This window comes from Mchenga conophoros, linkage group LG14 (assembly GCF_057382185.1).
Source record: "Mchenga conophoros isolate Kocher_MC1m ecotype Shallow Benthic linkage group LG14, M_conophoros_male_GT1.1, whole genome shotgun sequence".
NCBI classification, from domain to species: domain Eukaryota; kingdom Metazoa; phylum Chordata; class Actinopteri; order Cichliformes; family Cichlidae; genus Mchenga; species Mchenga conophoros.
Window position 1 is genome coordinate 21,530,611 of NC_140539.1, and position 21,317 is coordinate 21,551,927.

Here is a 21,317-nt window from a genome sequence, read left to right on the forward strand (position 1 = left end):
CAAGAAACCAATATTTGTAGCCTAAACATAAAAACTTTGTAAGTTTGTGTGACTCTTGGGAAGCATGGGAACTGTAAACTCCTCTGATATGATTGATCTCTTTCATTTCTTTAAGTGACCTCTGACCTTTTTTATTGCTGTACGAGGGATTGGGTGGCAGCACTTGAAAAGCCTCGGGATGAAGGGTCGTCTTACATCTTTGAGCTTCAGTTTTTTTTGTTTTTTTATTCGCATTCAACTCTGTTGGGAATTAATCTGACCTGTTACACTTGTTACACTTGAGCACTAGAGAGCAGTTTATATTGAGGTACTTTTATATAGCATGCCAACTATACGTTAATAAGTCATTTATTAACTACTGTTCCTCTTTCTTTCTGTTTTTGAAGCTTCGAACTCTTTACATAATTATGAAATGGCAGAGTGGGGTTTTTCTTGTTTCTTGTTTTTTTTTATCCTTGTTCCACAGAGCAGAGACACGATTGTAATCTCAGACACGATTACAATCCCTGTGGAATTATTTCATAGCAAATCAAAGCTTGAAATAAACCCAAAATGTTGTGTGGGGATTTTTAGTGATAAATCTTTTTATCGTGAAATCTCTTAGCCAAAAACATCAACGCTTTTAGATCACTGAAGCTTCTGTAGTTATTGAAAGGTGGGGCAAGAAACCAGTGTGCAGCAGTTAAATTGAGATTTGTTTTCAGATTTCATTGAATACTGTTCAACTTCTTATTTAGACTGTCTCAACCAGCAGTGCAAACAGTACATTCAAAGTCAACAGTTAATCCTGGAAACACTGTGCTTTCCTTCCCTGCGAGTATGCCATGTGGATTGTTGGTATGTCTCTTTGGCTGACTTTGATGCACAAATGCATCCAATAATAATTGCGGTTTGCCATAGCCTCTGGATGTTAACTGGAAGTATCAGCTGTTTGTCTGAGAATAGACGTGGAGAAGAGAAAAGGTCTTAATTGTTGTATTAGTTGTTCTATCACTCTTCATTAATTATAAGCTCACAGAGAAGGCTTATTAATAGTGTCTGTACGTCAGAAGCATGGAAGCAGCATTATCAGTAAACACATTAGGAGCATTTTGCCAATGAATTTATTTGTTATAGAAATACATTCACAGAACCCTGTTTTAATTTGACATATCCTAAATACCCCCCAAAAACACCAGGGCACATAAACATATATCCATTTATATTTTTCACTGTGCTTTTTCTATATACACTCTTTCTCAGGTAGAGTAGCTCAGCTGTTTTTTAACACAAACATCTAATCAGCCGATCACGTGGCAGCAACTGAGTGCATTTGGGGATATTGACATTGTAGAGACAATCTGCTGAAGTTCAAAGCGAGCATGAGAATGGGGAAGAAAAGTGATTTAAGTGATTTTGGCTAATTTAGATGTGTCATGGTTGGTGCCAGACGGGCTGGTCTGAGTACGTCTGATCTAGTAATGGTTGTGTGGGATTTTCCCACTCAACCATCTCTAGGGTTTACAGAGAATGGTCTGAAAAAGGGAAATATCCAGTGAGAGGCACTTCTCTGGGTGAAAATGCCCTGCTGATGTCAGAGGTCAGATCGCTTCGAGCTGATAAGATGCTTCCAGCAGGATAACACACCATGTCGCAAAGTTCAGATCATCTCAAACCGGTTTCTTGAACATGAGAGTGAATTCACTGTAGTCAAACAGACCTCTGGGATGTGGTGAAACGGGAGATTCACAGCCAACAAATCTGCAGCAGCTGTGTGACGCTATCATGTCATCACGGACCAAAATGTTTTCAGCACCTTTGCTGAAATCACCTGCAGTTCTGAATAAAGTGGCCAGCTTGTACAAATTGCATATGTGAGCTCTCAGTATTGACCAATCCTGCAAAACCTCTCTTACTTTTGTAAATTCAGACTTTTTGTGACAATCTAAAGATCTGGGTTATGAAATTACTAATGTCAAAAACTTTTTTGAGACTATTTAAGAATAAATAGATCAATTTCTACTGACAGCTTATTACTTCCAGACTAAAATTCTGGTATGTTTGAATGATTTTTGTCAGTCACACCGACTCTGATGGCAAACTGATGGTTTTAAGTGATCTTCGGGCCTTAAGTAATGATTAACATTCTCGAGCATTGCAGAAACTTCACCTAAATGTTGAAACGAACACTTTCACAACGTCAGAGAGAATGTGGGATGTGTGATCCGGTGACCATATTGTGAAAGAATTTCTCTCCAGAATTTCTTCATAACGCTGGTGACATTGCAAAACTCACACTTTGCTCATTTTGTAAGGAAATGATTTTTATATCATGGTACGCCGCAAAAACCTTTCTACTAATGTGACAACCATGAATCATCCTGTTGTAATGAGTGCACAATCTCTTCTCTACTTTGACATTCTTGCATTTGTGTATGCACCCCCCGTTTCTGCTGTGGGTAACCCAAAACCCGAGAATATGTCTGGGCTACATCCTGGAAACAGCTGGACAAAAATCATATTGCATGCATGTAGGTTGAACGTATGCATGCTCCTGTCCCTGGATCTGCTTTCTTAGAGGAGGATGAGTTGAGCTGATGCTTTGGCCTCGGGATAAAAATTATGGTGAGACTTTATGAGCCAAATTATATGAGCTGTACTTTATATAAAAATACAGCATGGCTCTCTGCAGAGTTCGAGAAACTGCACAGTCACTAATTCAAGCACAAGCATGAATAATCACATGGGTGAATGCCAGTTTAATGTGATGGTGGGAACAATGTTTGGTGCAGAGGAGTCTTTGCTATTAAATGTCTCTTTATGGGTCATAAAGAGTTTTTGTGTACATGTGTAAAGAGAAATACTAATACTATTTTCGTTACTTTAATTTGAACGATTATCATTTATACTTAATGCAGACCAGAAATCCAGAATCTCCAATTATTGGAATATTTCCTAAGGTCACTCAAAAAGGATTTACAGTACAGAGATGTCCAAGTGTGTTCACTCACACAGTCCATACTTTGTTGTGGCTTCTTTATGACAAATCACTGCATCATTGGCTTCCTTTGGCCTGCCTCTAATTTTTGAGATGGGTGTTTCTCATCTTTGTCTTGATAGGTCAGGTGGGCTGTTTAGCCAATCAAACACGCTAATAACGAGATCAGCAAACCTGCCCACATTGGCCCACATTGGCAATGTGGGCAGGTGCTAAGTGCTGCTGGAAAGGAAAATTGGTTCGTCCACAGATGGAAACATGATTTTGGACTTGATAGAGCACTACGGACCCACCAGCCACCAACACCATCAGGAGGACATGGCAAATCCACACTGACTGCAGAAACACCTTCGATTCTGCATTTCTATACTCTTCCTCCAGACTCTAGGACCTTAATTTCCTAATGAAATGCAAATTTTATTTGTCATTTCTTTTAAAGTTCTCCAATGGACTTTAATTAAAAATCTGCAAAAATTTCCCTTCCAGTCAAATTTTGGTTAATTTGCGTTGATACAGCACTCTGCAAACAGCCAGCCTTTGCAGCGCTGACCTTCTGTGGCTTACACTCCTTGTGGAAGGCAGACTTCCAGACCTATGCTGAACAAGAGAGACACTAAAGGTTTAAGGGACATTTTTGAGACACGATCTCAATAACTACCACGAAATAAAAAACTCAAGAATTCTCTCTTTACAGAGTATAGTACCACATTTATATCTCAAAAATCTTATCAAAGAAAAGAACTTTTACTAAGAGTATCCACACAGCTGCAGGCTATCAGGCTGCGAATATGTGACCCTGAAAAACATCAATGAGACATTAAAGCAGGAGAATAGTAAAACCGGTACCTGCAGAAATGCTGTCAGAGGAGTTTGAGATGGAAACAAGGTGAGTCTATGAGGACGGCCTTTGATTTTCCATTGTTCAAGAGTGAACTGTGGTTTGCAGACTCCACTGCGGGCACACCTGCAAAGCTGTTGGAAAACTCTGTGCGACTGATGTAATCTGGCATAATGCACAGTCTAACGTGTTCTTGAAAGCAGTTCATGACACCCAGGAGAGAGGGGTGGAAAAAAGTGTGCATGTGTTTTAAATTTGAGATCTAAAGTTCAGTTTGAAACCACAGCAGAGATGGAGGCTTCAAACAGCATCAATTTCAATCATATATTGGAGGAATTGTTATGTAATTGGTGAGAATAAAGGTGAGGGAGTAGTAGCAGTGGCTGCAGAGGAATGTGGAATCGTCTCCGTCAAAGGCTGATGCACTGCTGGGGAAACTGTCTCTCTTCCACCCCGAAGCTGATTTAGTGCTCCGCCGTCTCTTGTTGCAGCTCTGAGGTCAAACACACACACAGTCTCTCTGTGTCTCTGTGCTAAGTGTTGTCGGTGTGTGGGTCATATGTTGGGCTATTGAAAAGGGAAAAACTACAATTCTTTTTTAAATCTTGATTTTTTTTTCTCATGTAGCTCTCATTGGGTGCTGTTACCAAAGGAGTGTGTGTGTGGAGCGTGAGACAGGTGAGACAGGATGATTGGCCTGTGGTGGACAGACTAGTGTGGCCTTCAACTTGGAATTTATTTGGTGAATATCTGGTGGATGAAAGAGAATAAGAGCAGCTTAAACTTAAGGTTTGAAGAGCTCAAATCTCTGGGACAATCTGCACGGAGGAATAAAAACACTGTCCAAGATGTCTCACATTCAGAGACCACAACCAAAGCCAGAAATGCTGTGTGGAACAATAAGAACTAACCGAGCGCGCCCTGACATATAACATGTTGGTTTGTGATTTAATTTGCATGGGTTAAATTAGCCTTTACTTTCTGTGTACCACTGTGCACCTGGTGTCAGTCTGCAATAACACTTAAATCATCTCATTTTCCATGCTTTGTTGTGTTGTTTACAGCACGAACATGATAGCATGTAGAAGCTGCTCACACGCGTGTTGATCCTTGGACCTAATGTGTCCGCCGGGAGCTGTGCTGGCGCAAGTGGAGATGGGAGGCTTGTTGGGGATCTCGGCCTGCTCTCTGTTAGTTCAACACCCTGCTTAATAATGGATGTTGTTTTTGTGCTGATCTAATGCACATTAGGATCCTTTTAACCTAATGCAACCTACGAGCTCTCAGCCCTGACGCCGTGCCGCTGACTCCTCAGAGCAGACTGGTGTGTTTGCTGCGGCTTCACAGTATTTAGTTATGGCAGATAACTGCTGGTTAACGGTTCCACTGTTTGTGTTTCCCCCTCTTCTATTAGGGTATGTTTTAAAACTTCATTAGTTTTAATGTTCTAGCTAATTTATTTTTCCAAACAAAGTTCCTTCTTTTCAGATGAAACTGAAATATTTGCGTGTATCTGGGTCACGCTGCACATTCAAGACACTGAAAGTGGCTGATATGATTCATTCATTTCATTTCAGTCTGCGTTCGAAGTAGAAACAGCTGATGCTCTCAAAAGAGATCATTGTTTTCGCCGCATGGCTTGCTTCATAATTCAGCACAAACACCGCAGCATGTGGGGCATTTAAAACGGACTTTTTTTTATTTGTCCTGTGATAAGTAGGCAAAGCTTTTGGCGACCAAAGCATGTGAGCAAGAGATGTGTGAGCATCAACGCTGGCGTTGTTTTTGTGAGATCCTGAGATGACGTTAGTGTGAATAACGGCATTAACCAAAAATCCACTGCAGCCCTTTAAAGGCTCGTAGTGTCTTGAGCCACCCCTCATTTCTTTATATTTTAGCTTCCAAAGAGCCATTTTTAAAGCAGCCTTGAGCAACCCTTCTCCAGGTTTTCTGGGGATCCTAAAAAGTTAAAAGATAAAAGTTTTACTACTTTCAGTAAAACTCTAAACCTGTTTTAAACTTTGTTGCAATATATATAGAAACGAGGGGTGGCAACGACACTCCCCACTTATGGAGACTACATTGCACGTGTGGACCACAGAAGTATGAATTAAGCGTTAAGTGCAGTGAGAAAAATACACTCCTGTCAGTTTTCAGGCTCTAGGAATGGCAGCTGCTAAAGAATTAGTCTTTGTGATACTCGCACTTTAAGAATGTCGTTTTATCTGCTTTAATGAACACTTAAAAAGACGACATCTGCACACAAAGGATGTAAAAACAAAATGAATCGTTATTTCTGTCCACCTCAGAGTCAGTGGATTGCAAGCTTGAAGTTTGTGTATCAGGGATCTATCTTTAGCCACAATATGCCAGCAGCACACAGCACACATCTCATACTTCTGAAGCCATGTCATGAGACCGCTCTCTGCCCCCCCTGCCCTTCCCTCCTCTCGGTTTCTGTATCGTTACGATCAGCGTAGCACAAAAATATTGTCCCTGTTGGCCTTTCCCATACTTCCAAACTACGTGTGTTATTTTATTGCTGGTTGCTCGCAGAGCATCTGATTACGGAGACCGTTTTTGCAGTCTTGGGACGTGGGAAAGAGGATGAAGGGGGCGTTTGTACCATTATGGGAGCAGATATAAGGAAATGGCCCTGTGAGATTTATTCCACTACACTCATAGACAGTAACGCAAGTGAGCATCAGTGTGTCAGATTGTGAGAGTAATTACACAGTGTTTTCTTTCTTTTTTTTTTAATATTATGAGAGTAGTGGAATTAGACATGGGAAAATGACCTCATCCTACATGAAGTCAAAAGTCACAGAGTGGACACATTTTTAAAAGTCTGTGAGTTTCTGAGTGTGTGGGCATAGCAGAATAGAATAATAAGGAAACTCTGAACACGGGGAAGTACATCTTGTTGAAAAAGTAATTATCAAAGGCCGGGGAAGGGAGTGAACTCTCTTTGGAGCGTAGCTGCGGAGGGAAGACCAAAGAGCTGCGTATCAAAGAGGGGCTGGCCTCAGGTCTTTGAAACCTGCTGCTGAAGGCCTGTCCACAGATCTGTTTATGTTCTGGGACTGCTCAGAAATTTCCAGCACTCTTACACTAATTTAAATGCCCTGATTTTCCTTGGCGTTTATTAAAAAATCAAAAAATGGGAGTAAAGTTTTTCAATGTGACTCGTGTGGGCTTATGAAAGTGTCTGTGGAGCTTCTGGATTGTCAGGATTATGTTACTAGGAGAAATCACGATAGCAAAATGGGACGAATGACAAAGTAAACGCTGGTGATTCGAGTAGGAAAAGAAAACGTTGACTCACTGAACAAACCCACCGGTCATAGCCAGACGGTCTTTATGCTTACCTCACCATTGGCAGAGGCCTGGTTGGTAGATTTAAGGTGGCGTTATTCCAGGTATATGCAGGTGACATGACAGAAAACATGGATAAAGTAATGGTAGAATCCTCCATGAATGCTGTGCTATGTGTCATTTTAGTTTTGTGAGGAAGAGTGAAGCTACCTGTGCTGCCTTCACAATAACAGGGTGGTGATATTTGGGATATTAAAATGCATTTTCACACAAGTCTTCTTCTTTCTTCTTCTTCTCCTTCTCCTCCTCCTCCTCCTCCTCCTCCTCCTCCTTAACTTAACATCAACTTTTCAGCTAATTGTTGAGGGAAGAAAGAGCTCTCTGTCTTTTTTAATTTCCACAGCTCCGTTTAAAACACTTCAAGTGCTGTCAGAGGTGACCTTATAACAGAGCCATTCAAAGGTTTATTAGTGTTCTGTTGTAACAGTTGTGAGTCAGCAGAGCCCTCTCTGAAAGACACAGTCTGAGACCCGAGCCAGGTCTAGCTTCGCCTGATCACTGTAACAGGTGGTCCGCTGAAATGTAATATAGTCAGCCTAGTCCCTCGCTATCTCCCCTGATGTGTGGTCTGCTCTGATTCTCTCCACTGTATTTACATTCTTTGTGTACTCCGTCTCCTCTGCCTTTTTGGAAAACGTTAATTCTGATGGCATGTTGAGTGGATCTGGCCGGCATTTGGCTCCAGAACACCCCGGGGATCTGTGTGTGCTGGAGAAAGTGTCTGGCAGGTCAGCGTGACAAGTTGACCTTGTTTTCTCTGAAGCATTGTGAGAACGTGCAATTTGGTTGCTACAGCTGCCACCGTCCATCTCTTTGTCATTGGACTCAACAATTTAAACATCACCTGATCCCGCGCGGGCCCCAGACAGAGGAGTGCTCTGTTCCTACTCACAATGCAGTGCAATATGGCTTCCTCTATCATCTATAATACTTTCAGTTCTTTCTTTGATTAAAAGTCTGTGCAACATCAGAAGGTGGCATCCTGGTGAGCTAAGTCTGCACCTAGTGTGCCTCTGACTTTGTTCAAAAACATAAAAACGCCCAGTCTCCTTCTCCACATCTTCTTTTTTTTTTTTTTATCAGAAGAGCATCTGTCTAGTAAAAGCAGAACCCCCCCACCAAAAATAATCTCATAAAGATGCAATAAAAAAATCACAGGTGCCGTTTCTCTGGACCAAAAGAAGACACATTTTTATATAGAATTAAAGATAAATTGAACTATCATAGTTTACAGTCTGCATGCTGTAAATTGCTAAGGTCTAATTAATGCATTTTAAATGCATAAATATTTTAAAAGTACAATAAGTTAATTCTTACTTCCTCTCTCTGTCTTTTTCTATTTTCCAGGCGCACGGCTGTAAATGAAAGCAATACTGTGAAACTGTCCTTTAGATCAGAGGTGGGCATTTAATTTTCCCAATGGGCCACATGAGACACTGGGACTGTTGTGGAGTGCCGCACCAGTAATCTTATAAAGAGATCAAAGTCATACTGAGCAGAATTGATTTCAGCTTATTGCTAAATATGTGGTGTCCAGGCACAGCATCCTGTTTCAGTGGATAGAGCATCAATTCTGCTCAATATTACTTTAATCAATATTAATTCATTTAATTTTTCATATCTCTCGGCTGGCCTGAGAACGCCTTGGTGTTCCCCCGGACAAGCTGGAGGAGGTGGCTGGGGAGATGGAGGTCTGAGCTTGTCTGCTTAGGCTGCTGCCTGGCAATAAGTGTAAGAACATGTATGATGTGATTAATTTACTGTCTTTATAAGCTTTATATAACTTTATTGGTGCGGTCCTTCATAACAGTCCCAGTATCCCAGGTGATGTTATGTTCTAGGTGTTTATTGCACTTGTTTGTACACTCCGACCTCCTGCGTAGTGTTAGTGTTGGTCAAAATCACTCACGGTGCCCTAAAGATTGAATCAGCGCTCAACATTTTCTTAAACAGCAAAATCAACACCTAACCAGATAACTTGCCATCAGCTGATTCAACTCATCTGTTAATGGTTGATTTTGGTTAATTGATTGATTGAATATTATCTCATGCATAAAATAATACGCCCAGATGTTTTTTCCAAGTTCCAGAAACAAAGGCAGCTTATAAAACCATTCTGCCGTCGTCATTACACCAAAACATTTATAACAACTTGGATATTTTTAACTCAATTTAAAAAAAAAGGAGAAGAAAGAAATCAGACTGGTACTCATTTTCTTCTAACACACACAAGCTGTTATCTTCCTGGATAATTTTCACTCTAATGACTTCAAATGCAAGAGAAAAGACGCTTGTTTGCACCTGTGCAAATAAATCTTCCAGCTGTGTTTCAGATCTAGCAAGTTCCTTCTACGTGCGTTCATCCCGCGTGATTAGCTGGCTATTCAGCACTAATGATCTGAAATGTGTGCTTAGTTTGATACTGATGAGCGTCATCTGGTTGAATCGCTCTTGATATGTTCACACTGAGTCCAGTTTTTAGATGCTGCTTCTGTTTGCTGCTGTCGGCAGGTACTCATGAGAGCTGCTGTGTTCAGCCAACATGGAGCCATCCGCCTGGCCAAAAGTTGCATCAGTGTCTCCTCTGCATGGGAGTCCTGATTAATTACCTAAAGCCTCACTAACTTGTAACAGCTAATGCAAGCCAACAGGGTAAAAAGGAGCATGCATATTCATGAAGGGAAACCAGAACAATCACCCAGGTCTAAGAGGCTTCTGGTATTGACGCGTTAATGGAGAGATCCTTTACAATTGGCTTCGTGAACTGTGGATAATAAAAATATGAAAGATTATCTGCACGAATACAGCATGCACAATTGTTTGCAAGATATGAGAAATGCGTAACAAAATCCAGTGGTGACACATCATGTATATTTATTAATCCATGCTGGAGAAAAGTCAATCTTTCTTTTATTTGAGTGGATTACTCATGGCATTATGGAGAAATGTGCCTGCTGTGCCAGAGATGTGTGTGTGTGTGTGTGTGTGTGTGTGTGTGTGGGGGGGGGGGGGGGGGGGTGTCTTGGTCTTGCGTGGCATATGTGCATTAAAATGCTTCATGTGACAAGGACTTCACTGTGTGTTTGCAAGAGTTACATTCTTTTGCACCATTTCACTGAGACGAGTTGACCAAACTCAGTTGTTCTACAGTGGATTTGTCAATCTGTCGAATATGTCTACAGAGAAAGTCAATGGCATTTATTTATTTAGAGATAAAGAATAAATGTGGATGTATTCCTGTTCACTGAGCCCTGTTATTAGCCGAAAAAAACAGAAGAATCTCAGTTATAGACGCATCAATACTTTATTTTTTACGTAACATAATCTTGAAATGAAATAGTGCTAATAGTGTAAATAGATAAGAACTTTGATCCATTTTAAAACTCTTTCTAACAAGATAAGAAGATATTATTTAGCTTCACTAATTCAACCGTGAGTCCTGTGACATGAGCAGGTGCAGTTTAATCTCCAGCTGCACGCGAGATACTTTAGTTGCGTAGATTATAGCAAGCTATGTTCGAAGAGGGAAAGAGAAAGATGCAGAGGAAGGGGATGGTATCCATAAACAATTAAGGAAACTCGAGGAAGCAATTTTATTTTTAGCTTTTATTTTTAGTCATATCTGCCATTGCAACTAAAGGCAACATCAGAAATTATTTTGTTGCCTCCTTGATCTTAGACAAAGGTACAAGGTCACGCTAACGCAACATTCATTTCTTATTAGTAGAAATATAACTAAAGTCTACTGATCCATTCAATGTAATCAGTGTAATCCATCCATCCTCCATCTTCTTTCCCAAATCGTTTTTGGGGGCTTTTCTTGCCTTTAATCGATGTTTTTAGTGAAGAGGAGACATGAAAGCGAGGAGAAAGAGAGCACGTGGCCTCGGGTCAGAATCAAACCCAGGCTGCTACATTTGGTTTTGCGGCATGCGGGTACATGCTCAGCCACTGAGCTAAAACGTCTTCATTTCTTTGTTTATTTGATAAATAAAAAGATAATCAGTGTTCCTTTTTGGGCCTCTCCAGCGTTCCTCTTGTGTTTATATTAGCCCAGCTGTGACCTTTTAGCTAGCCAACATGCCAACTACATCCGGCAATTTACTTTTCCACTTCAACAGTTACTTTATCAATGTTTAATAATAATAAAAATAATTACAAGCTAAACTAATTTATACAAAGATTAAAAAAAAACATTTGTGGGGAGTTAGTATTTTTAGTTAGCAGAAAATCTTTTCTTGATGTCAAGATGAACCAAAAATGCAGATTATGATCTTCTCATTTAAAGCTGCAATTGTGTGAAATTTTCTCCGCTACATGTCATTAGATTGCAGATTCTGTTTTCATATCCCTCAGGATTCAATGGCATAATCCCAGCTACGGTAGCTGCTATAGGACAAACGTGTTAGTCAACCACGAGGGATCAAAAAAGATCAGATTTAGACTGTACCCCATGACTGCCAAAACCAAATAATGTCAGCACTTAGAAATAAATAAGGAAGTAAAAAACCAATGCGGTAGCTTAATTAAATACTTTGCAGTATTTTATGTTCACCGTCAGGTCACCTCAAAAACACACCGTTCATCAGGAGTGAGTGAACTCCTATTGCTTCAACAACTATTACTTTTTAGCTTTAGCTGCACTTTATACAGTCTGTTTGACTTGTAAATGTATTTTATAAACCATATTGAGATCTTAATACGTTGTTAAATATGCAAAGATTTAATGTTTAGTGATTTAACTTTAATTCACGGTATCGTCTGAGGTTTTTTCTCTTTATGTGCGATATCTTCACCTGACGATCTTTTGTTCTTTTGTACTGTGTGGGGAAAAAAAATGATTAAAAGCCCGACTGCAGCATGAAGGGGAGACAGCTTGTTTGGAAGGTAAAAACATTAAGTAGGCTGATGAAAAATTTACAGAGACTACAGTTCCAACATTTGCAAAGCCATAGCTGCCTCTCTGTGATAATGCAGCTGCTTTGAATAGCTGTCATTACAAATGCCTGGCTGCTGAGTGGTTTTGAAGCCGTTTCATGACCCGACTGGGAAACTGCACCCTGAAGCTTGTCAGGAGCAAATAAAAGTTCTGGCACTTTGAATGGCTCTCTCCTTTATCTTTAGCCTGATTGCATTTCCTCCGTGTTAGATACAGCAAGTGTGCCGCTGAGGGATTACGGCGTGATAAATGTCAGAGGCCACAGCAACTCTCAGAGACCTAAATACAACCTGTACAGCCACCTTGATTCCTCTCTTTCCCTCTTTCTTCCCTCCTCTCTATCTGATCTATCTCATCTATGGTCTATTCACTTTTCTCAGACTTATTTACATCTGTACAAAAAGCAGCCTGGCTGAGGCACCGTCCTCCTCATGCTCCCTCTCACTCTCTCAGCCTATTTCTGGTGTCAGTGAGGTATATGATCTGCTGTATCATATAAGCAAACAAGCTTGATAGGCCATTGTTATTCTTAGATGTAGGAGGGCTGGAAACATGTCACCGAGCTGTCGCCTCATTTCACCAGCACGCATATGGGAAATTATTTGGTTTACATACACGGGAGGCATGCATCCTGTTCTTCACGACAGAGTCCAGGGCAGTAAATTTAGCATATTAATTATAATTAGATTCAATACGGTCCTTGTTATTTTTAAGCTGTCCTGTTTATGCTGCCTTTATGCCTCTCAGCAGTGCTGTCACCAGACAGGATAGCGCACAGATTATGGCCATTAAAAATAGGACTGACCAGCTCGCAGTACAGAGAGATAAGCTCTGCTGCCTCCATGTTACTTCTTCTTCTCTGGAGTATAACATTCGATGGTCGTCCATTCATGTTTTGATCCAGCGGATTCTCAGACTTTTCTTTTGGGCATAAACATGAATTGAGGGAATCCTTGCTATGTAAATATTAATACAGCACCTTAAAATGTAACCCTGGGACAGAGGAAGCTGATTATACAAGCAAATTCACTGAATTAAGCGTTTGGGGAGCAGCGAATGAGACGTAGCAGAGAATGAAGTGTGTCATGTGCTAGCTGTTCTCAGATGTTTGCAGTAACATAACGATGTGCTTATTTCATGAGCCGAGGCTTAAGTTCAGGTCAGTAGTTACAGCTTAGTGACGTGTGTGTGCGTCTGTGAGCGCACATCTCACAGACAGACAAAAAAACCACGCCAGGTTTCCTATGTCTGTTTTCCATCGACCTTAGTAATCGTCTCCTCGGCCGCTGCTTGCTTTGATCTGATCTTTTTCTTTCTGTCAAATCTGAGAAACTGCTTCTGGCCCCTTCAGGGAGCAGACTTAACATCAGCCTGTTCCTCCATATTTGGGATATTTTGACAGATAGCGCCCCCGTTTCACCTGAAATCTTGCTCTTGCTCTTATTTAAAACAGAGAAAACACAGTTTTTATGAAGACAGTCAGGAAATATCGGTAATAAATGAATCTGTCAAGTTGGAGGGTTTTGAAAATGAACATGCCAGGCTTTAGTTTCCCTACAATATTTGCTTAGGCACTGACAACACAGGTTAAGGAAGGAAAGCCCGATAGATTATGTTGGCTAAACGTATTCACACGGGTGGGGTGGGGGGGTGTTTGTTGGAGTCACGGTCCTGCACTTTATTTCCTGTCAAAAATCTAACTGGAAAACAAAGAAGTAGAATTTCCCTCCTGTGCGGTGTAAGATGAAATCTCCCTGAAACAGATCATAAGGATGTAATGCAGAAATGTTTTATTTTTTTCACAGAGCTGTTGGTTTAGCTAAAGTTAATTGTGCACTTTTAATGATAATCATCTGTATCTGTGTTATGTACAGAGGAAAATCAAAAGAGACGTTAACTAAGAAAATGAGAAACGGGGGTGGAGGGTTTCCTGTGGGGCACCGTGATGGTGCACTGTCTGTGGGATTGCATGAGTGTGCTTCAGTTTTCTCCTTTTGGGTAACTGTTGATTTTTTAAATTGTCTGTAGGTGTGGTGAGGTATTTGTTGTCTTTGGCTCGGTGTCAGCTTGGATGAAAAATGAGTGAACGATGGATTTTCAAGCCATCCTTGTGGGGCGCTGTTCCTCACCTAGACCACCATTTTAAAAAGAGCACAGGACCGTTAAGTAAAACGCCAGTGAATGTGCTGAAGTTGTGCGTCCTGCCCTCTCCTTTGGCGATCATCTGCGGTCTGGGCTCGTTGCCAGAGGAAACAGGCGGCAGACTCAGGCCTGTCAATGAATCCATCGCGGTGCTAAACGTAAAACAGATTCCAGGCTTTGAACGACCACATGGACCATTTCTTCTGTGCTCTGTACCTGTCAGATGGAGGCCTGCAGTGTTAAAATGAATGCACCCTGGCTTCACTTTGCTTGCTGATTAGCAGCAACTAGACTTTTGTATGTATTCAAAATTGCCTGCACTTGTTATCATAGTCAGAGGCATGAAAGAAATGAGATTTTGTAGGTGTGGGTGAGCATCCACAGATGCTAAGAGCTCAGCAGGAAGCATTTTTAATCAAACAGTAACAGATAGCAACCAATTGTTTTGTTAACAATGAAATCAAAGACTCCTGCGAGTCTTTGACATGACTTCCTCTTGAGCTTATTGTCTCTTATCCTGCGCGCCTCTGCCGTGTGAGCCTCTTATCTTTAAGTGGGTCTAATTTTGTGTTTGAATACAGTGCACCCTCTTTTGGGATGGACTGTGCTTTGCAGGGACAGCTAAACTGAGACAGCAAACTGAGAGCTCTTTGAGGCTTGATTATCAGTGCTGACACACATATGGAGCTCTCATATGCAGATGTGTAAGATCCAGAATTCAGTTTTCCTCCTCCTACAAAGAAGAAAAAGCTTTGAGCTTTGATTTATTGTTGAATTTGAAGTCCAAATTTTTTCACTCCAAAAACAAATTACTTTTCATTTTCTGTGACAACTAGTGCAATCACTGATATGATGGCATTTTCAAAAGTAGATTTCAGTCATTCAGTTTTTTTTTTCTTTTTTAAGTTTTGATTTTGATCTAGTGAAATTATCTGGATGAGCAGTGATCTCATCTTTGGGTTCCTCCTGTTCAGCGGCTTCACACTCGACTTTAAACTGCTCCAATCCCCCATTATTATACATGCTGAGATTGGAGTAGATCAGGTGAGATGAAAGATTGCTGAGAAAGACAGAGAAACATGGTTCTTGTGCAGCACTTTCCTACTCTACCCGAGCACTCAAAGAACCTTATGCAACATGCCACATTCACACCTGCTTAAGTGCTTTCTATCTAACATTCCCACTCCAATGGATGCACTGCAGAGCAACATGTTGCTAGTATCTTGCCCAAGGATACTTTGGCATGCAGACTGGAGCAACCAATAACCTGCTCTACCTGATGAGCTACAGCCACCCCGGATGGATGCAGAGACCCCATAGATTCAACAAAGAGCTGGAAACATCCCTCAGTGATTCTGGTCCATATTGATATGATAGCGTCACACAGTTGCTTCACATCCATGATGCCAAATTTTCCGTTACATCCCAAAAATGCTCTGTTGGATTGAGAATTGGTGTCTGTGGAGGCCATTTGAGTACAGTGAACTCATTGTCATGTTCAGAAAAACAGTTTGAGATGGTTTGAGCTTTGTGACATGGTTATATAGGAATATTATACTGCAAGCAGCCATCAGAAGATGGAAACACTGTGATCATAGGCTGTGGCACTTAAAAGATGGTCACTTTGTACAAAGGGGCCCAAAGTTTGCCAAGAAAATATCCTTCACACCATTACATCACTGCTGGCAGCCTGAACCGTTGATATGAGGAAGGATGGATCCATACTTGTCTTTTATGCCAAATTATGACCCTAACATCCAAAAATTGAGACTTTTCAGACCAGGCAACATTTTTCGAATCTTCTGCTGGCCAGTTTTGTTGAGGTCAGTTTCCTGTTCTTAGCTGAGAGGAGGGGCACACTATATGGTCTTCTGCTGCTGTGGCTTCAAGGTTCAGCATGTTGCACCTTAAGAGGTGCTCTTCTGCATACCTTGGTTGTAAAAAGTGTTGTTGTTTTTTTTAGTTACTGTTACTGCCTTCCTATCTGGCTATTCTCCTGTTTTCTGATATCAAAATGACATTTTCACCCAAAAAAGTCTGAAACCCTTTTTCAGACTAAAGCCCAAAGATAGTTGTGTTTCATGAACTACCAATAGATCAGCAGTTTGAGAAACACTAAGACCAGCCGATCTGGCACCAACAACCACGCCACGTTCAGCCAACTTCAGCAGGTCATCTTGACCATCTTGCCTAAATGCATTGAGTTACTTCCATGTGATTAGCTGATTAGATTTTTTTAATGAGCAGTTGAACAGCTCTCTGTCAGCTTTTGCAGGACTCCCTGTTCTTGTTGCTGCTGAGGATGTCCCTTTATTTCTGGGATTGCTGTCATGCTGCATACTGATTTTTAGAGGCCTCCTCAATGGCTTGGTCTGATACATAAGAGTGAATAAACACGTAATATATCGAGAGTTGACTGACGGTCCTATTGCATGATGGAAAACGGAGTGGATACTTGAATGAAACAAGGCAGGTAAAGTTTCTGACCTTTTCCTACATCAAGATTTGTGAAAAACATGAAAACACATTGGTAAGGAAATCGATTTATTTTAGATATAATAATACCAACATCAGTATGTGAAATCATTGTCTCAACACTTGTTAGTGGAAAGAATATCATTTGCAAAGTGGAAACCGTGGAGAGGTCCAGCTTTCTGCTGCACAGCTTTTTCTCTGTCACGTTTATTTAAGTCTGATATCCGCTGCACAACAACTAATATCCGTTCTCTCATCATGAGGAGAGCATCGATCCAATGCATTGCGGGGAGCTTCTCTGATGGATGCACTGTGGAGATGAATACTGGTCAAGTTACTAATGAGATGTGATTGAGATTCCCATGAGCAAACACTCCAGCTGTCAGACGTAATGGGGGAAGAGTTTTCAAAACATAAAGCTTCAACTGCACAGCAGCAATCTCAATCCCAGTTGTTACTGTAGGTGAGTCCTCAGGTCGGGGATGGGGTGCTGCGAGTGAGTCAGCGTTGTCCTTCCGTCGCTAATGGCCAGGAAATGTCTATGTTGGAGAAACTAATTGGATTTCTTTAACAGGAAAGCATCCGTCCAGCTCCATTAGTAAACAGTAACACGCAGCAGAGCGGGAGAAAAGGGGCGGGGGTTGAGAGACAGGAGGTGAGGAAGAGAAGGAAGTATGTTTGTTGTTGTTGCAGTAGTGAGGGGTTTAGCTCGGGGGCAGCTGTTACTGTAAACGTGCGTTATCCAATGAAATGATGATTAGATGAAACAACAGGTGTGGAGCAGGGATGTGTGTGGGTGATGAGCTCATCAGTGGACAGTCCTGGTGTTGTGATAATTCACTTTAACTGCCAGACCACACATCTGACACTTTTTCCTGGATGGAGTGTCTTTTGATGTTGGACGCAGGATAATGTCCTTTCTAAAAATACATATTTGGAGTTTTGGAGTGCACAGCCACACGTGTCCACCAATATTTTACTTAAAATGTTTGGGGGAAAAAAACACACTGAAATTTCCGGTAATGTATCAAGCTAAAAGCTAAAACCTTTAATATCCTTTTAGTGTCGACGCTTACATCGTCTTCTTTGATCATTTGGATCACAGCACATAGATTTTTGTAATGCTAGCAGGGTGAAGCGATGACAGAGCGGAAAGGAAGTGTCATTTGTCTCTAATTTATCACAACTGCCAATAAAATCCATAGCTTCATCAGTCATCGACTTAACTGTGACTTTAACAATAAATAGCAAAGCCTTAAAGCTCTGTTTTTTATGTATAAATGGAAGTAACAGTAGACAGCTGTGTGATGACAGCTGAACTGTGTCCAGGTTACAGGAACAAGAATAAGTCCACCTAAGAAGCAGGATGTGGGCTTATCCGGGTAACTTCAGGTTTAACTCTGTGTCTTCACTATTACAAAGGTGATACATCACCATGGTAACTTATTCTGCAGACTTAACTGGCTCCATAGAAGGTTGTGTTTGAGATTAGAGACCAACTTGAATGAAATCACTGTTCAATGACCAATCAGTGCGCCCGAAAATAGCTTCACCAATCCTGTTTGATACCTCAGTGTCATGTCTGAGTGTGGGCAGGCAGGAAGAGAGGACCCAAAATGCAGGACTCACTGAGGCGGAAGTAATTCAAAACACACAGCTTTATTGCTGGTAAGAAGCAGAACAGAAAAACACTAACTAAACTGGAAGAACGGAATAAGTAGGCAGGAAGGCTGGCTGGCAAACGGAGCACACAGAGGAAGCGAGGGTGAACAGACGTTAACGATGCGACACCGAGTAGGGGAAGACACAGACACTAAATACAAGAGGTGAACGGAGCAAAGAGGAAACAGCTGGGAGACACGGCTGACGTTGATTACACTGACGAGACAGGGAGAGCACAAAGCTGAACGCACTGACAAAGGGCACAGACCTACAAAATAAAACAGGAAGCACACGCCAGACAGAGACAGACTCGTAAACAGGCATAATGACGTCATGGACAAACAGAGGGACATACGGGCAGAGAAGACTAAGCACAGGCAACCTAAACCAAACATAAGGGCAAGATAACAAAACCTAAACCAGAAATAATCATCATCAACATCATCATCAGATAACTAAAGAATCAGAATATAATTGTAATCAAAACAGTATCACCAGAGAATAACTAATCCATAATGCAAAATAAACCAAAACATAAGAAACTCAAAATACTGGGTCGACCCGACCCAGGACCGTGACACTCAGTAACTGGTGTGCAGAGACTAAAGCGGCTGAAGTCTTTCCGCCATGAGCATCAGTTATAAAAATAGATTATTACAAGAAACTGTATCCCTTAATGCAAATGGTTTTAAAACAGTTCCATTTTTCTTAGTATATATCCAGAAATATAATAATTAGGTAATTATATCAATTTATTATGCAGATTTTCTTCTTTCTTTTTTTTATTCTTTGATCTCAGACCATAGTTTTCCACACACACACACACACACACACACACACACACACACACACACACACACACACACAAACTTACATTGCTGCTTTGTGTGTGGCTGTTTTGTTGCTTTCATCCTGTACTGTGAGCTTGACCACTTCATATGTTTATTTTAGTATCTTTTTATCTTCATTTGTAAAATCAGCTTTGTGCCAGTGGACTTTTCCATGTTTGTGTTTGATCAGAAGTTACCAGTGCTACATGCTAAGCTATGCACTCATAGCTAGATTGATAAACTGTTATAAATAACACACAGTATCATTTTTAACTCACATGTAATTTTAGTCTTTTTAAATATGTACTCACCATGAATCTGGTTAAAAACTGTCAGTGGTTCCTGAAGCTCAAACTGCTTATTGCAGGACACTTAGGAATCATATTTACATTCTCTTAAGCTTCGATTGACATAAACTAAGATGTTTCCTGCCATCGCTCACAATACACAGACACTCAGGAAAGATTAAATCAAACCTGGCAGCCTCATGACCTCCAGGCTATATCTCTCATTGGCATCTCAAGCATCCGCTGAGACACTGGGATGTAAAGTGTAATTGGGGGTCCCTCCTTTAGATTTAAAGGATGCCTCACATCAGGAGATCCTGGAAGGGGGAAAAACCACTCGGTCTTCAGAGGCAGATCATAAAGGAACAGTGGGGCTACTATGTTGCCTGTAAATTGGGCCTTTCTTCCTGTGAGAGGGTGACATGTTGGAATGCAGCACATTAATGTGGACATGGGTGGGCTTCTCATTCCTGTCATAGCATCTCCCTCTTTCTTTTGACTCGCAACAACTTTCTTCCCTGTTATTTATTTTTGATTCTTTGCCTGTTTGGGGTTTGTTGTATCTCCATCTTGTCCATTTCCATTAGTGGTTAAGCGTTCATTGTTCTTGTTGATATAAGGATGTTATTGCCGAATTTCATATATCTTGGTATGGATGCAAGAAATTCAGGGCCAGAAAAAAAGTTTGATGTGATTTAAAAACAATTTCTCCAACACTGGGGTGGTTGTAGCTCAGGTGACAGAGCAGGTCAGCCACTAATCAGAAGGTTGGTGGTTCGATCCCAGGCTGCCTCCTGGCTGCATGCCAAATATCCTTGGGCAAGATACTAACCCCATGTTTGCCTACTGGTGGTGGTCAGAGGGCCCGGTGGCACCAGTGTCCGGCAGCCTCGCCTCTGTCAGTGCGCCCCAGGGCAGCTGTGGCTACAATGTAGCTTGCCATCACCAGTGTATGAATGGGTGAATGACTGAATGTAGTGTGAAGCGCTTTGGGGTCCTTAGGGACTAGAAAAGCGCTATACAAATGCAGGCCATTTACCATTTTACCATTTAACACATGCTTTTCTGCCAAGAAGTTGTTTGGTGTATCCTTGGAGAGAGGAAAGAGGACAAGGAGACTTGGTGGTAGAGTGAATGTTAGTAGAGAAAATTTAAAGTAGGCAGGAAGTAGTGAAGAAAGTACATGGGAGTAGTGGGAGTACTGGGAGGCTAGGCGTACAGCAGGGAGAGGGGTAGGCTGGATACTAAAGGAAGGACTCATATTAACTGGCTAGACAGAAAGAATAAAGTGTGTCCTGGTATGAAGCTTGATGGTTCCCTGTTGCAGCATTATACTGGTTTGCTGAATCAGTCATATCATTTTAAACTATATTTGCATAAAGGCTGACTGTGCCACTAACTGTCATACAGCAGCTGGCTACACAACAGCTACAGAGCTGTGAAAATAATGCAATGGAAGTCATGTCAGTGAGTCAGAGTGTAACGGTCCTCTTTTAAATGAGAACTTTGAAAAGAGATCAGTTTAAAGCTAAGTAGATAATAGTTGTACGTGCAGCACCGAATTGCTTAATAATCTGGTCAGTTCTTTTAAAAATATATATATGTTGGTGGGTAATTTATTGTATTTTTTTCAGCATGGGCCATAGTGGAGGTGAACATGGAGGACAAAGTGGAGGTAATGGCTGGAGAGACGGCTCAGATCACCTGCATGTTTACAACTGACGAGGGCCTGGGCGGCACCACCATACAGTGGTTCTATGTGAGTTTGGTGAAGCTTAACGTGCACAGAAAC

General features: G+C 41.2%; 1 protein-coding gene across 9 annotated transcripts in view; it reads left to right on the plus strand.

The window, feature by feature from the left end:
• Positions 1 to 21,317, plus strand: part of mcamb (melanoma cell adhesion molecule b) — a 45,200-nt gene that overhangs the window by 8,936 nt on the left and 14,947 nt on the right. For all 9 annotated transcript variants that reach the window (XM_085243367.1, XM_085243376.1, XM_085243368.1 and 6 more), the window contains exon 2: positions 21,160 to 21,284. In XM_085243367.1, the coding sequence (XP_085099493.1) occupies positions 21,160 to 21,284 (125 nt within the window). The remainder of the gene's footprint in view (positions 1 to 21,159; positions 21,285 to 21,317) is intronic.